Raw genomic sequence first — 14,552 nt, forward strand, 5'->3', positions numbered from 1 at the left:
GGCAGGGGGTTGGTGCTGGACCTGTAGCTCCAGCCCCCCTCTACTGGCAGGGATTTGGTGCTGGACCTGTAGCTCCAGCCCCCCTCTACTGGCAGGGGGTTGGTGCTGGACCTGTAGCTCCAGCCCTCCTCTACTGGCAGGGGATTGGTGCTGGACCTGAAGCTCCAGGACCCCCTCTACTGGCAGAGGGGTGGTGCTGGACCAGTAGCTCCAGCCCACCTCTATTGGCAGGGGGTTTGTGCTGGACCTGTAGCTTCAGCCTCCGCTACTGGCTGGGGGTTGGTGCTGGACCTGTAGCTCCAGCCTCCTCTACTGGCAGGGGGTTGGTGCTAGACCAGTAGCTCCAGCCCCCCCGTCTACTGGCAGGGGGTTGGTGCTGGACCTGTAGCTCCAGCCCCCCTCTACTTGCAGGGGGTTAGTGCTGGACCTGTAGCTCCAGCTCCCCTCTACTGGCAGGGGGTTAGTGCTGGACCAGTAGCTCCAGCCCACCTCTACTGGCAGGGGGTTGGAGCTGGACCTGTAGCTCCAGCCACCTCTACTGGCAGGGGATTGGTGCTGGACCTGTAGCTCCAGCTCCCCTCAACTGGCAGGGGGTTGGTGCTAGACCAGTAGCTCCAGCCCCCCCGTCTACTGGCAGGGGGTTGGTGCTGGATCTGTAGCTCCACCCCCCCTCTACTGGCAGGGGGTTAGTGCTGGACCAGTAGCTCCAGCCCCCCTCTACTGGCAGGGGTTTCGTACTGGACCTGTAGCTCCAGCCCCCCTCTACTGGCAGGGGGTTGGTGCTGGACCTGTAGCTCCAGCCCCCCCTCTACTGGCAGGGGGTTAGTGCTGGACCAGTAGCTCCAGCCCCCCTCTACTGGCAGGGGTTTCGTGCTGGACCTGTAGCTTCAGCCCCCCTCTACTGGAAGAGGGTTGGTGCTGGACCTATAGCTCCAGCCCCTCTCTACTGGCAGGGGTTTCGTGCTGGACCTGTAGCTCCAGCCCCCCTCTACTGGCAGGGGTTTCGTGCTGCACCTGTATCTCCAGCCCCCCTCTACTGGGAGGGGGTTGGTGCTTGACGTGTAGCTCCAGCCCCCCTCTACTGGCAGGGGGTTGGTGCTGGACCTGTAGCTCCAGCCCCCCTCTACTGGCTGGGGGTTGGTGCTGGACCTGTAGCTCCACCCTTCCCTCTATTGGCAGGTGGTTGGTGCTAGACCTGTAGCTCCAGCCCCCTCTCCTGGCAGGGGGTTGGTGCTGGACCAGTAGCTCCAGGCCCCCCCCTCTACTGGCAGGGGGTTGGTGCTGGACCTGTAGCTCCAGCCCTCCTCTACTGGCAGGGGGTTGGCGCTGGACCTGTAGCTCCAGCCCCCCTCTACTGGCATGGGGTTGGTGCTGGACCTGTAGCTCCAGCCCTCCTCAACTGGCAGGGGGTTGGCGCTGGACCTGTAGCTCCAGCCCCCCTCTACTGGCAGGGAGTTGGCGCTGGACCTGTAGCTCCAGCCCTCCTCTACTGGCAGGGGGTTGGTGCTGGACCTGTAGCTCCAGCCCCCTTTACTGGAAGGGGGTTGGCCCTGGACCTGTAGCTCCAGCCTTCCCTCTACTGGCAGGGGGTTGGTGCTGGACCTGTAGCTCTAGCCCCCTCTACTGGCAGGGGGTTGGCCCTGGATCTGTAGCTCCACCCTTCCCTCTATTGGCAGGTGGTTGGTGCTAGACCTGTAGCTCCAGCCCCCTCTCCTGGCAGGGGGTTGGTGCTAGACCAGTAGCTTCAGGCCCCCCCCCCCTCTACTGGCAGGGGGTTGGTGCTGCATCTGTAGCTCAAGCCCCTTTCTACTGGCAGCGGGTTGGTGCTGGACCTGTAGCTCCAGCCCCCCTCTACTGGCAGGGGGTAGCTGCTTGACCTGTAGCTCCAGCCCCCCTCTACTGGAAGAGGGTTGGTGCTGGACCCGTAGCTCCAGCCCTCCTCTACTGGCAGGGGGTTGGTGCTGGACCTATAGCTCCAGCCCCCTTTACTGGCAGGGGGTTGGCCCTGGACCTGTAGCTCCAGCCTTCCCTCTACTGGCAGGGGGTTGGTGCTGGACCTGTAGCTCCAGCCCCCTCTCCTGGCAGGGGGTTGGTGCTGGACCAGTAGCTCCAGGCCCCCCCCCCCCTCTACTTACAGGGGGTTGGTGCTGCATCTGTAGCTCCAGCCCCCCCCCCCTCAACTGGCAGGGGGTTGGTGCTGGACCTGTAGCTCCAGCCCCCTCTACTGGCAGGGGGTTGGTGCTGGACCTGTAGCTCCAGCCCCCCTCTACTGGAAGAGGGTTGGTGCTGGACCTATAGCTCCAGCCCCCCTCTACTGGCAGGGGGTAGGTGCTGCGCCTGTATCTCCAGCCCCCAACCCTCTACTGGGAGGGGGTTGGTGCTTGACGTGTAGCTCCAGCCCCCCCTCTACTGGCAGGGGGTTGGTGTTGGACTTGTAGCTCCAGCCCTGCTCTATTGGCAGAGGGTTGGTGTTGGACCTGTAGCTCCAGCCCCACACTACTGGCAAGGGGTGGGTGCTGGACCTGTAGTTCCAGCCCCCCTCTACTGGCAGGGGGTTGGAGTTGTACCTGTAGCTCCAGCCCCCCCCCCCTCTACTGGCAGGGGGTTGGTGCTGGACCTGTAGCTCCAGCCCCCCTTTACTGGCAGTGGGTTGGTGCTGGACCTGTAGCTCCAGCCCCCCTTTACTGGCAGTGGGTTGGTGCTGGACCTGTAGCTCCAGCCCCCCTCTACTGGCAGTGGGTTGGTGCTGGACCTGTAGCTCCAGCCCCCCTCTACTGGCAGGGGGTTGGTGCTGGATGTGTAGCTCCAGCCCCCCCTCTACTGGCAGGGGGTTGGTGCTGGACCTGTAGCTCCAGCCCCCCTTTCCTGGCAGTGGGTTGGTGCTGGACCTGTAGCTCCAGCCCCCCCTTTACTGGCAGTGGGTTGGTGCTGGACCTGTAGCTTCAGCCCCCCCCCCTCTACTGGCAGTGGGTTGGTGCTGGACCTGTAGCTCCAGCCCCCCATCTACTGGCAGGGGGTTGGTGCTGGACCTGTAGCTCCAGCTCCCTCCCCCCATCCCTCTACTGGCATGGCGTTGGTGCTGGCATTGTTGTGGAGTTCGTTGGCAATTTTAAGGCTTCACTTTCTTCGTACCCAGCAGTGGTCTGATTTGGTTCGCTGTCTTACTGGATTCAACGTCCTCCCAGCGAGCATAAGAAATATTGCCGGAACAACCGTACACATCTTCAAGTGGAAACTAGATTGTTTCCCCTAAGGAGTTCTAGATCAACCGGGCTGTGGTGGATATGTGGGCCTGCGGGCCGCTCCAAGCAACAGCCTAGTGGACCAAACTCTCTCAAGTTAAGCCTGGCTTCGGGCCAAGCTTGGGGAGTAGAACAACTCCCAGAACCCCATCAACCAGGTATACTTTTTTGGAAAGGTTGGTGGAGTGTCTCCCGCTCTCTGCGCCTCTGTAAGGGGGGCCAGGATCGCGGGTTCAATCACCATGCAGGCCAGAAATGGTTAACATGTTTCCTGTTGCCTTTCACCTGTTGCCTCTGTTCACCAACCAGTAAATATTTATCCAGGAGTTAGGCAACTATTGTGGATTGTATGTTAAGGAAAGTCAGTAGTTGACCTTGGGGAACCTCCATAAACCTAAGAATAGGCTTCCTCTCCTCGAGACACAACTCAATATCTTGTGTATGAACTACGAGAGAAAATAAAAAACTTACTGTTAATTGCTTCTGGTGGATCTCTCCAGTGATTTCCTGAACTTTATCCATGATGCTGGAGGCTGAGTCTCCCAGGTGTACGGGGTCAGCTGTGGCACCTGTCTCTGTGGTCATCATCTCCAGGGCCTCCCTGATGGTCTCCTGCACCTGTCATTACCAACACAAACATTAATGGTGGAACCTGGACTATAATGAAGCATCAGGCTCTGAGTAAAGTAACTGGACTATAATGAAGCATCAGGCTCTCAGTAAAGTAACTGGACTATAAGGAAGCATCAGGCTCTGAGTAAAGTAACTGGACTATAATGAAGCATCAGGCTCTGAGTAAAGTAACTGGACTATAATGAAGCATCAGGCTGTGAGTAAAGTAACTGCACTATAATGAAGCATCAGGCTCTGAGTAAAGTAACTGAAAACTATAAGTAATGGTGTTTCTCTACACTGACAACAGTGTAGAGAAACACCAAAATGACAGTTGACTTTATTAATAAAAATGTTTCAGGTGTTAGAGCAAAAAGTTTCCTATCTATAAAGTCAACTCTCATCTTGATGTGTCTCCATGTCAAAAGTGTTTATATAGAGGCAATACTACACTCAGTTGGGTGAGAACAATGTGAACTTCAGCAGCGTACCTTCACTGAGGTGTGGACAGTCTTGACATCTGGGAAGAGTTCCTGGCACTTCTCCAGCCAATCTTTTATTTTCGTGCTGCACTCATCAGCTGTGTCTATGGTTGTGTCAACCTCCTGTGGGGTGTTGACTGTGTCGAGGTTCCCCAACATGACCTGCAGCTGAGTCTTCCCTTCCTCTCCTTGTGTTGTCATATCCACCACACTGGTATCCTCCAGTTCCAAGAGCTTCATTGCTGACTTGTTCTGCTCTACCAGAGCATAGAGTCTGTCCTGGAGCTGGAGGTGATGAGTCTTCCAGTCCCCCAGCTGCCCCCGGTACTCCCCCAACTGGGACAGTACCTCTACACAGCTTTTAATGAGGCTGCTAATGCTGCTCTTCTGCTCTTGCAACATGGAACGAAACTTCTTTTTTGCGGGTATAGTTTTCTCTTGTGTTTGCTGGATATTTTTGAGTTTCCTAACTAAAGCCTCCATGCCATAGCTAATTGGGAACTGAGTAGCAGCTGTGGCAGCGTGCTGGCCACGGCAGCTGGGGCAAGTCAGCTGACCATTCTTTATAGAATTGTCAATACACTGGGAGCAGAATGTGTGGCCGCATAGCAGTGTGCGAGGCCGTAGCTGATTGTCGTCATAATCGTTATAACACACTGAACATTCCTCTGGCTTGTTATCCTGTGGAAAGAATATTTGGTTAAGCTAGATGTATTTACAACAAAAAGTAATATTACAGTACTTTATTTACTAATACAAATTACGTAATATTTACATACATTCTTTGTATTAGCTATTCTAGAGTTAATATTAGTTAGTTAATATTACTGACAGATTAACATATCCACAGCAAGGTCAATATTTTTTATAAACATATCCCAGAGTATGGGATATGTTTATATTATAATATTTTTTGTTATATAATTTTTTTTGGTAATAATATTTGATAATATTTTTTGGTAACATTTGCAGCAGCAGGGTTGCTTGTAAGTCATACCCAAGAATATGACTAACAAAACCCGTTCTTACTTTCTTACTAATAATGGAAGGAAACAAACGTATATATCGTATGTGATAATTGAGGAAGGGTCAAGTATTCTTAGTCTAAGTTGGACAATAAGTGCACAGTGGGTTAAATCTTTACACATGGGTTTTATTGACCAACTCCGGATTATTCTACACTTATTAACTATGGGAACACATGATTATGTTAATGGATTGTTGAGATTGAGTGATACTCTTCACCAAACATAAACATAATGGATGAACTGACTATTGGTCCCACACAAATCTGGGCTTAGTCATTATTTTACTGTAGACTCTCTTGGTAATATACAATTGTAGCATGGATTTTTACAATATAAGGTCTCTACACTTAATCACTTTACTAACGGGGACCAAGGTTGATGGAGTTTAAACCACGTATTACAGTACTCCTTAACCCCTTAACTGCGTTGCCTCCAAATGTGACACCCCCGCAGTGCGCAGGAAATAAATTCTCTGGAAAAAATTCTTTTTTCTTTTTAAAGTGTCAAAAACCCTTCCCTGAGTATGGGTATGTAAAAAAAAATTCGAAATTGTACTTACTTTGGCTGCTATGGGGCGCGCGAGTTGCCGCAAATATATTTTCGTTCATTTATTGCACACATTTCCTGATACATTTTCATTGTTTTTATGTGCCAATCCAATGTATAATGAACACGTACACTATAATATCGCAGTACAACGTCCGTACTGTCCGTAGACACTGTGTTACGTGCATCGCAAACAAGTTCACTTATCCTGCACAATTTCCAATGTATCATGCCAAATAAATTTATATTTACACTTTATATACACACTGTACAGTATCACACACTATATACACACACCATAAACACACTCAGTACTCCGCGAGTGTGTGATATGCTGCGAAACAGCCAACGGGGCAGAGTGGCACCTTGCACTCCATGCACCAGGTGCTGATACATCTTCGTTTCGGTTCTCTGCGGGTAGTGTTCCTGCATACTATACACGCACGTTTACCTTTCTCCCGTGATGCTGTGCCTGGCATATACTCGAGCATATGTACTCCGAAGTTCTCATTACCCCTCAATCTGTCTGGAGCTGCATGTGGCATTGTTGCTTGCACTCCGCGTGGTACAACAGAACCCTCCTTGCCATACTTTACTAGCAGCTGTGACACAACATCAGCACTGAATGTACGTATAGACGGTCTCCTGCCAAATTTTACTAAGTACATATTGAAGCAGTTGAGCACTGCAACATCCATGAGGTGGAAGAAGAACTTTTTAGTCCACTTCACAGACTTGCGCACGCACTCCACTCCACCAAGCATCATGTCACACTTATCGACGAGGCGCATGTTCACGTTATAGTCTATGACACAGTCTGGCTTATACACGGTGTTGCGTGTCTGAAAGTGGACCTTCCCACTGTCCAACATGGCACCGGTGTGAATCGTAGTCAGCATATTCACCTCGCGTCTGTCCTTCCACCGCACTGACAGCGTATTGTCACACTTGCGTAGCTGGCACTCACCCACGGCTATAGCTATACCGAACACTGGCATTTCCTTCCTATGGCTCTTCACAGTGCCACATACGCCGGTGTTGTGGGCAAGGAGGTATCTGGTCAATAAGGGGCTGGTGTAATAGTTGTCGGTGTACAGTACATGCCCCTTGTTCAGCAACGGTTCCATCAGGGTTTTTACAACACTGCCAGAGAACCGGTGTTCATCTTGAGCCGGTATGTCGACGTCTGTACCAGAATATAATATCATGTCCAAGACAATACCAGTCTCACAGTCGCACAGCACAAAAAACTTCAGTTCAAATCGGTGCCGCTTTGATGGAATGTACTGCTTGAATGCCAGTCGCCCCTTGAACAGTACAAGCGACTCGTCAATAACCACATTCTGTCCAGGTACAAAATAATCCCTGAACTTCCCTCTCATGTCACTGAACATCTTCCGTACTTTCAAACAAAGACAGCCTTGTTCCATCACCCGTCTTCAACCGGTATGTGTCGCGGGATAAGTTCCACTTGATTCTCAGGCGCCTGCATTTCGAGAACAATGCAAATGAGGACAGACGCGACAGACTGTGGAAGGTAGGCAAGGTATTCAGCGACCTGCGAGGGAACTTCAGGGATTATTTTGTACCTGGACAGAATGTCGTTATCGACGAGTTGCTTGTACTGTTCAAGGGCAGACTGGCTTTCAAGCAGTACATCCCTTCCAAGCGGCACTGTTTTGGACTAAAGTTTTTCATGCTGTGCGACTGTGAGACTGGTATCGTCCTGGACATGATCTTGTAGTCTGGTACAGACGTCGACATACCAGCTCAAGATGAACATGGGTTCTCTGGCAGTGTCGTAAAAACCCTGATGGAACCAGTGCTGAACAGGGGGCATATACTGTTCACTGACAACTATTACACCAGCCCCCTGTTGACCAGATACCTCCTTGCCCACAACACCAGCATATGTAGCACTGTGAAGGTCCTCGGGAAGGAAATGCCAGTGTTCGGTATAGGTATATCCATGGGCGAGTACCAGCTGCGCAAGTGTGACAATATGCTGTCAGTGCAGTGGGAGGACAGACACGAGGTGAATATGCTGACGACGATTCACACTAGTGCCATGTTGAACAGTGGGAAGGTCCATTTTTATATGCGCAACCCCATGTATAAGCCGGACTGTGTCATAGACTATAACGTGAACATGCGCCTCGTCGATAAATGTGACATGATGCTTGGTGGTGTGGAGTGCGTGCGCAGGTCTGTGAAGTGGACGAAAAAGTTCTTCTTCCACCTCAAGGATGTTGCAGTGCTCAACTGCTTCAATATGTACTTAGTGAAGTCCGGCAGGAAACCGTCTGCTTGATGGGGTTCTAGGAGTTCTTTTACTCCCCAAGCCTGGCCCGAGGCCAGGCTTGACTTGTGAAAGTTTGGTCCACTAGGCTGTTCCTCGGAGCGGGCCGCAGGCCCACATACCCACCACAGCCCAGCTGATCCGGAACTTCTCTTAGAAAACAGTCCAGTTTTCTCTTGAAGATGTCCACGGTTGTTCCGGCAATATTTATTATAGTCGCTGGGAGGACGTTGAACAACTGCGGACCTCTGATGTTTATACAGTGTTCTCTGATTGTGCCTATGGCACCTCTGCTCTTCACTGTCTACATGTACCTTCAGTGCCAGTGTTCTGTCACAGCTGCTAGTAAAGTATGGCAGGCAGGAGTCCATAGTACCGCGCAAGGTGCAAGCAACAATGCCATACGCAGCTCCAGACAGATTGCGGGGTAATGAGAACTTCGAGGTACACATACTGAAGTATATGCCAGGCACATCATCACAGGAGAAGGGTAAACGTGTGTGCATAGTATGCAGGAACACTACACACAGATCACAAAAGCGAAGATGCATCAGCATCTGGTGCATGGAGTGCACGGTGCCACTCTGCCCCGTTGGCTGTTTCGCAGCATATCACACACTCGCGGAGTACTGTGTGTGTGCAACCCGTTCTCGCAAATTCGTATAGTCAATATTGACTTATTAACTACGTGCATAGGTGATATACTAAACATAATAGATACCCTTAAAAAGCTTCATAGAAAACACCGACCTTACCTAACCTTGTTAGTATCTTAAGATAAGCATCTTATAGCTTCGTAATTACAATTGTTACTTAACCTATTATAGGTATAGGTTAAGTAATAATTGTAATTACGAAGCATTTGGCCCAGATGGAGTTTTACCATGGGTACTGAGAGAATGTGCACCTGAGCTCAGCATTCCACTTCAACAGACCATCATATATAGACCTGTCCCACTATGCTACCTATTTCAGACTCCCAGTTGATATTAGAGGCAGCAGCAGCACTCTACAACAGTGGCAGCAGGGAAGATCCCATTAAATATAGACATGTATATCATTGACAAGTGTAATAGTCACAATATTGGAAAAAATAATTAAAACTAAATGGGTAGAACCCCTGGAGAAAAACTATATAATAACAGACAGACAGTATGGTTTTGGATCTGGAAAATTCTGTGTAACAAATTTACTCTGTTTCTAGGATCTAGCCACAGAAATTTTATAGGAAAGATATGGTTGGGTATTTTTATTTTGGCTCTCCTAATATTTTGGACAGCATTGATGAGTATCTCCTTGAGACTGCTTTGGAGATGACCCCTAACCAATACTGGTACTTCTTCTCATGGTCATGCTTTTTATTAACCCTTAAATTGCACATCGCATCATATGATGCTTTGACCGACTTGCAGTAAATTGTGCATCGCATCATATGATGTTTTGGAGTACTACGCAAGATTTAAATGGCCCGCTGATACAAAGGATTCACCACACCTTCATCAGGGCTCTTGTAAACAGACGCCATTTTTTTTTAAAATCGTGGGTCAAATTCCTGGGTGTTAGGGGCCTCAGTATTGAGTGAGCCACCAAGCCTGACACACGCAGCATGAGCTCGCAGCACTGCTGTTCAGCTTGTGACCACAGTATCGCCTAAAAATGCCATAATATACTTGTTCATGCAATTATGTAGCGATGATATTATTACAGAAGACCCCTGACTGATAAAACTGACCAGGGTTCTGATAATAACAGGATTGTGGTGATATTTAGCGCTGTGCTCCATGTTGGGAGGAGTAATGCTGAGGGAGGGGAGGGTGGTGGCGTTGCCTTCTGACTGTGTGTGGCCACCTTTTATTGACTGCACTCACCATACCAGCTTAGTGGTTCGCTATGGTGAACACAAATGTAGATACTTATATATAACGTGTGTATAGAGGGTATAAACAGCAAGAGGAGTAGGTTGGGAGCCGCCATTTTGGTGAGGGCGGTGGCGTCGTCTCCACGATTTATCATGTTTCCTGATGGCCACTATGGTCTTTGGGCACCATACCAGTTTACTTGTACAGGTATGGTGAATAAAACAGGTAGATATTTATATATAATGTGTGTATATAGCATAATAACACCACAAAGAAGTAAGTAAGGGAGGAGAAATATTAGTGCGTCTGGCCTTGAGGTCGGTAGCCATCAGCTGACTATGTGAGTAGCTACGTCTTTGTGCCTTTACTCACCATACAAGCTTAGATGTACAGTTATGGTGAACATGTAAATACTTATATATAACGTCTGTATATAAAAGCAAAAACAGTATGGTGGGTGGAGAATGATGCCAAGTCAGGTGAGGTGAGGGAGGGAGGGAGTGGCAACCAGGGGCAGGCTGCCACTGGCTGCCACTGCCACTCAGCATACCAGCTTAGTGGTTCGTTATGGTGAACACGAATGTAGATACTTATGTATAGCATCTGTATATAGTGAGTAAAAGCAAAAACAGTATTGTGCGAGGAGAATGTGGGTGAGTCAGGTGACTTGAGGGAGGGAGGAAGTAGCAGCCAGTGGCGGGCTGCCACTGGCACTGCCACTCAGCATGCCAACTTAGTGGTTCGTTATGGTGAACACGAATGTAGATACTTATATATAACGTCTGTATATAGTGAATAAAAGCAAAAACAGTATGGTGGGAGGAGAATGTGGGCGAATGAGGTGTTGAGGGAGTGAGTGAGTTGCTGGCTGGTGTGTGGCGGTCACTCCTCATTACTTTTTGACTCATAATAGCAACTTAGTGGTTCGTTATGGTGAACAAAACATGCAGATACTTATATATAACCTGTGTATATAGTGTAATAACTGACAAAGTATCTGTTCACTGTTTGATGAACATAATTGAATCAACAATATGCACACCATATTTTTGAGTACAGCGATGATGCACTCATTTTATTATATAAATATATCACACTACACACTATTGAATAATATTACAGCAAAATAAAAAAAAACTACGAAAAATCAATCAGAGACATTGAAATAATTAGGTAATTATCTCTTTGTGGCAACTCCGGCCTAACAGCTGGCAAGCAACAGACCGCCAGGGACGCACGCTGAGTCAGCGCCTGTTTTTTGCCAGACTTTTCCACCCTATAGCGGGCAATATATGCCACTTACGATTTTTTTATTATTTTTCCCATGATCAGTGAACACAAGTTAACAGGTTAGGAAGAAAAAAGATTTTTTTTTTTTTTGGTATGCGCCTGTGGGTGTCAAATGGTATATAGCCATGTGCCATTTAAGGGTTAACAGATTTAGGTATACCCTTAGTAAGCCATGGATTGTTTAACCTTTTAGTTGTGACTTGTTTACTTAGCATTGGACAGTGGGTATTATAGATGCCAACACAAACAATATGGTGAAAGTGCTGATAATCAAAACAGGGATCCTAAATGTAGTTATTGTCCTTGTATATAAGTCACCAGAGGCAGCAGTTTAAACACAAACTAATGAAAATAGAACGCTGCTTAGAAAATCTCACAAATCCAGCCCCAAACATCATCCTGCTTGGGGACTTCAACCTACGGCATCTGAAATGGAAGACCCTAGCTAATACAGTTCTATCAGGGAGAATTCCTAGAAGTAGCCTAAATGAACAGTCACATGCAAATGATCTGCTACAGATGTGCAACAGGTTTGCCTTAAATCAGCAGAGTTGAACCAACTAGGAAGGAGAACACGCTGGACATCATTTTCACTAATAATGGTGAATTGATCAGGAACATAATGATTACAAATACCTGTTACTCAGATCACAACTTAATTGAAGTTCTGATAAGCATGGGGAATAGAACTTTAAAACCAGTCTTGATTCCCCGTGGAGGAGATTTCAGCAAATTCAACTTCAATAATAAACAGATAAACTAGGGGCAAATGAACCAAGACTTCACAGAAATAAGACGGGAAGAACAGTTAAAAAATGCAAACCTGAACCAGTGCCTGAAAAAAATAAGCTCAGTAGCACTAGAAATATGCTCAAACCGCATATCCCTAAGAAATATTACAGGAAGAGATGCAGATTGGAATGAGAACGTCGTTCCCTCTATAGGCGAAGAAAACAAATAACGGAACAACTTGAGAGTCGCACCCTCTCTCATGAACGGCGAAGAAGGTTAGGTAGAGAAATAGAAACAATTGAACTAAAGCTACAAGAATCATACAAAACCCAGGAGAGGCAAAGAGAGCAAAAGGCCATCAGTGAAATAGAGAGAAATACTAAATATTTTTTCTTCTATGCAAAATCAAGATAAAAAACCACATCTAGCATCAGGCCCCTGCGAAAAAGATATGGAACTTTCACAGATGACAACAAAGAAATGAGCGAAATACTGAGGAAGCAGTATGCGAGCCACTAAACACACTAAAGATTGATAACCGTTATGATCTCGGCCTGCAGGAGAAACGAGTCTCACCTTGAGAGCCATTCTACCAGACTTGACCTAAGAGGTTAAAGAGATATAGACCTGGATATTTATATAGTAGACATTTGATTGAATTTGACTAACGGTTTGCAAGTATGGCAGTGAATTAGGATATAAATAAATGACTGGTCATGAGATGTGGAGAATTTGCTGGGGGTGTGAGGCTCGCTTATAAGGCAGCTGCTATTGGCCCATACGAGGCAGCTCCTATTGGCCCATATGCGGCAGCTCCTATTGGCCCATACCAGGCAGCTGCTATTGGCCCATACGAGGCAGCTGCTATTGGCCCATACGAGGCAGCTGCTATTGGCCAATACGAGGCAGCTGCTATTGGTCCATACGAGGCAGCTGCTATTGGCCTATACAGGGCAGCTGCTATTGGCCCATACAAGGCAGCTTCTATTGGCCCATACGAGGCAGCTGCTATTGGCCCCTACGAGGCAGCTGCTATCGGCCCATACGAAGCAGCTGCTACGCGATGTTCTGAATGTGTTGATGGTAAATGTATATAGTGTGTGACAGTGTATAGTGTGTAAATAGATTGTATATACAGTATACACAAATTAGCATGATACATAGTAAATATGTGCTGCATATGTGTACACAAGTTTCATGCACGTAACACAGTGTCTACGGACAGTACGGATGTTGTACTGCGATATTTTAGTGTACGTGTTCATTATAAATTGGATTGGCACATAAAAACAATGAAAATGTATTTGGAAAGGTGCGCAAAAAATGAACGAAAGTATATTCGCGGCAACTCGCGCACCACACCCCGAGCGCCCCACCGCCCCCGAGAGCTTATGGCACGGGCGCACGGGGAATGATGACGTCACGCCCCAACTTCCAGACCCCATAGCAGCCAAAGTAAGTACAATTTCGACTTTTTTTTTTACATACCCATGCTGAGGGAAGGGTTTTTGACACTTTGAAAAGAAAAAATAATTTTTTCCAGAGAATTTATTTCCTGCGCACTGCGGGGGTGTCACATTTGGAGGCAGCGCAGTTAAGGGGTTAAACAACACTAATTAAATTCATAATCATCAGATGTTTGCCCTTCTCCTAGTGAGGCTTCCCAGGAAAAAAAAGGAAGGAAGGAAGGGAGGAAGAGGGGGGAGGGGAAAGAAAGAAAGAAAGAAAGAAAGAGAGAGAGAGAGAGAGAGAGAGAGAGAGAGAGAGAGAGGAGAGAGAGCACTACAGCTGTTGAGAGAGAGAGAGAGAGGAGAGAGAGCACTACAGCTGTTGAGAGAGAGAGAGAGAGAGAGAGAGAGAGGAGAGAGAGCACTACAGCTGTTGACAGAGTGGTACAGAATAATAATTCAGGAAAGGGGATTGGGGACATCATACCATCCGAGGAGATAGTGGGGAGTCACGGTGGCTCAAGTGGGTGTGTGCACATGACAACGAGGCTGGTGTTGGAGCCGCATCCCCTACAGATGTGATGCTGAGCCCTCTCCAAAAGTAAGAAGCATGCAGGGTGATCTCCTGATTTAAGTGTAAGCACTCTACAGAGGTTTTGGGTTTGGTGGGTTGTCCGGGAGAGACAATCTATCAACTCACAACATAATAATATTATTACGAATACCATAACATAAAATAACCCAAATGAATTTTTCATGGATATGATACCAACATCAAATCATATATCAGATGTCACCCTATCTCCACTGGATTTTGACAAAGCCATAGACAGTATGCCTATGCACTCTGCACCAGGCCCGGATTCTTGGAACCCTATATTCATCAACAACTGTAAAAAAAACACTATCGCAGGCGTTTCACATTCTTTTGAGACAAAGCCTAAATACTGGCGTTATTCCTGACATACTAAAACAACAGAGATAGCACCACTCCATAAAGGAGGAAATAAGGCA

The 14,552-nt window shown here is 47.8% G+C and overlaps 1 protein-coding gene across 1 annotated transcript in view; it reads right to left on the minus strand.

Annotated features, from left to right (window-relative positions):
* The window catches only part of LOC138352977 (uncharacterized), a 44,390-nt gene that overhangs the window by 15,290 nt on the left and 14,548 nt on the right, over positions 1–14,552 (minus strand). Inside the window, exon 2 of the mRNA XM_069305640.1 lies at positions 4,346–5,017. Within this exon, the coding sequence (XP_069161741.1) occupies positions 4,346–5,017 (672 nt within the window). The remainder of the gene's footprint in view (positions 1–4,345; positions 5,018–14,552) is intronic.

The sequence above is a fragment of the Procambarus clarkii genome, chromosome 55, assembly GCF_040958095.1.
Source record: "Procambarus clarkii isolate CNS0578487 chromosome 55, FALCON_Pclarkii_2.0, whole genome shotgun sequence".
In the NCBI taxonomy this organism is placed as follows: domain Eukaryota; kingdom Metazoa; phylum Arthropoda; class Malacostraca; order Decapoda; family Cambaridae; genus Procambarus; species Procambarus clarkii.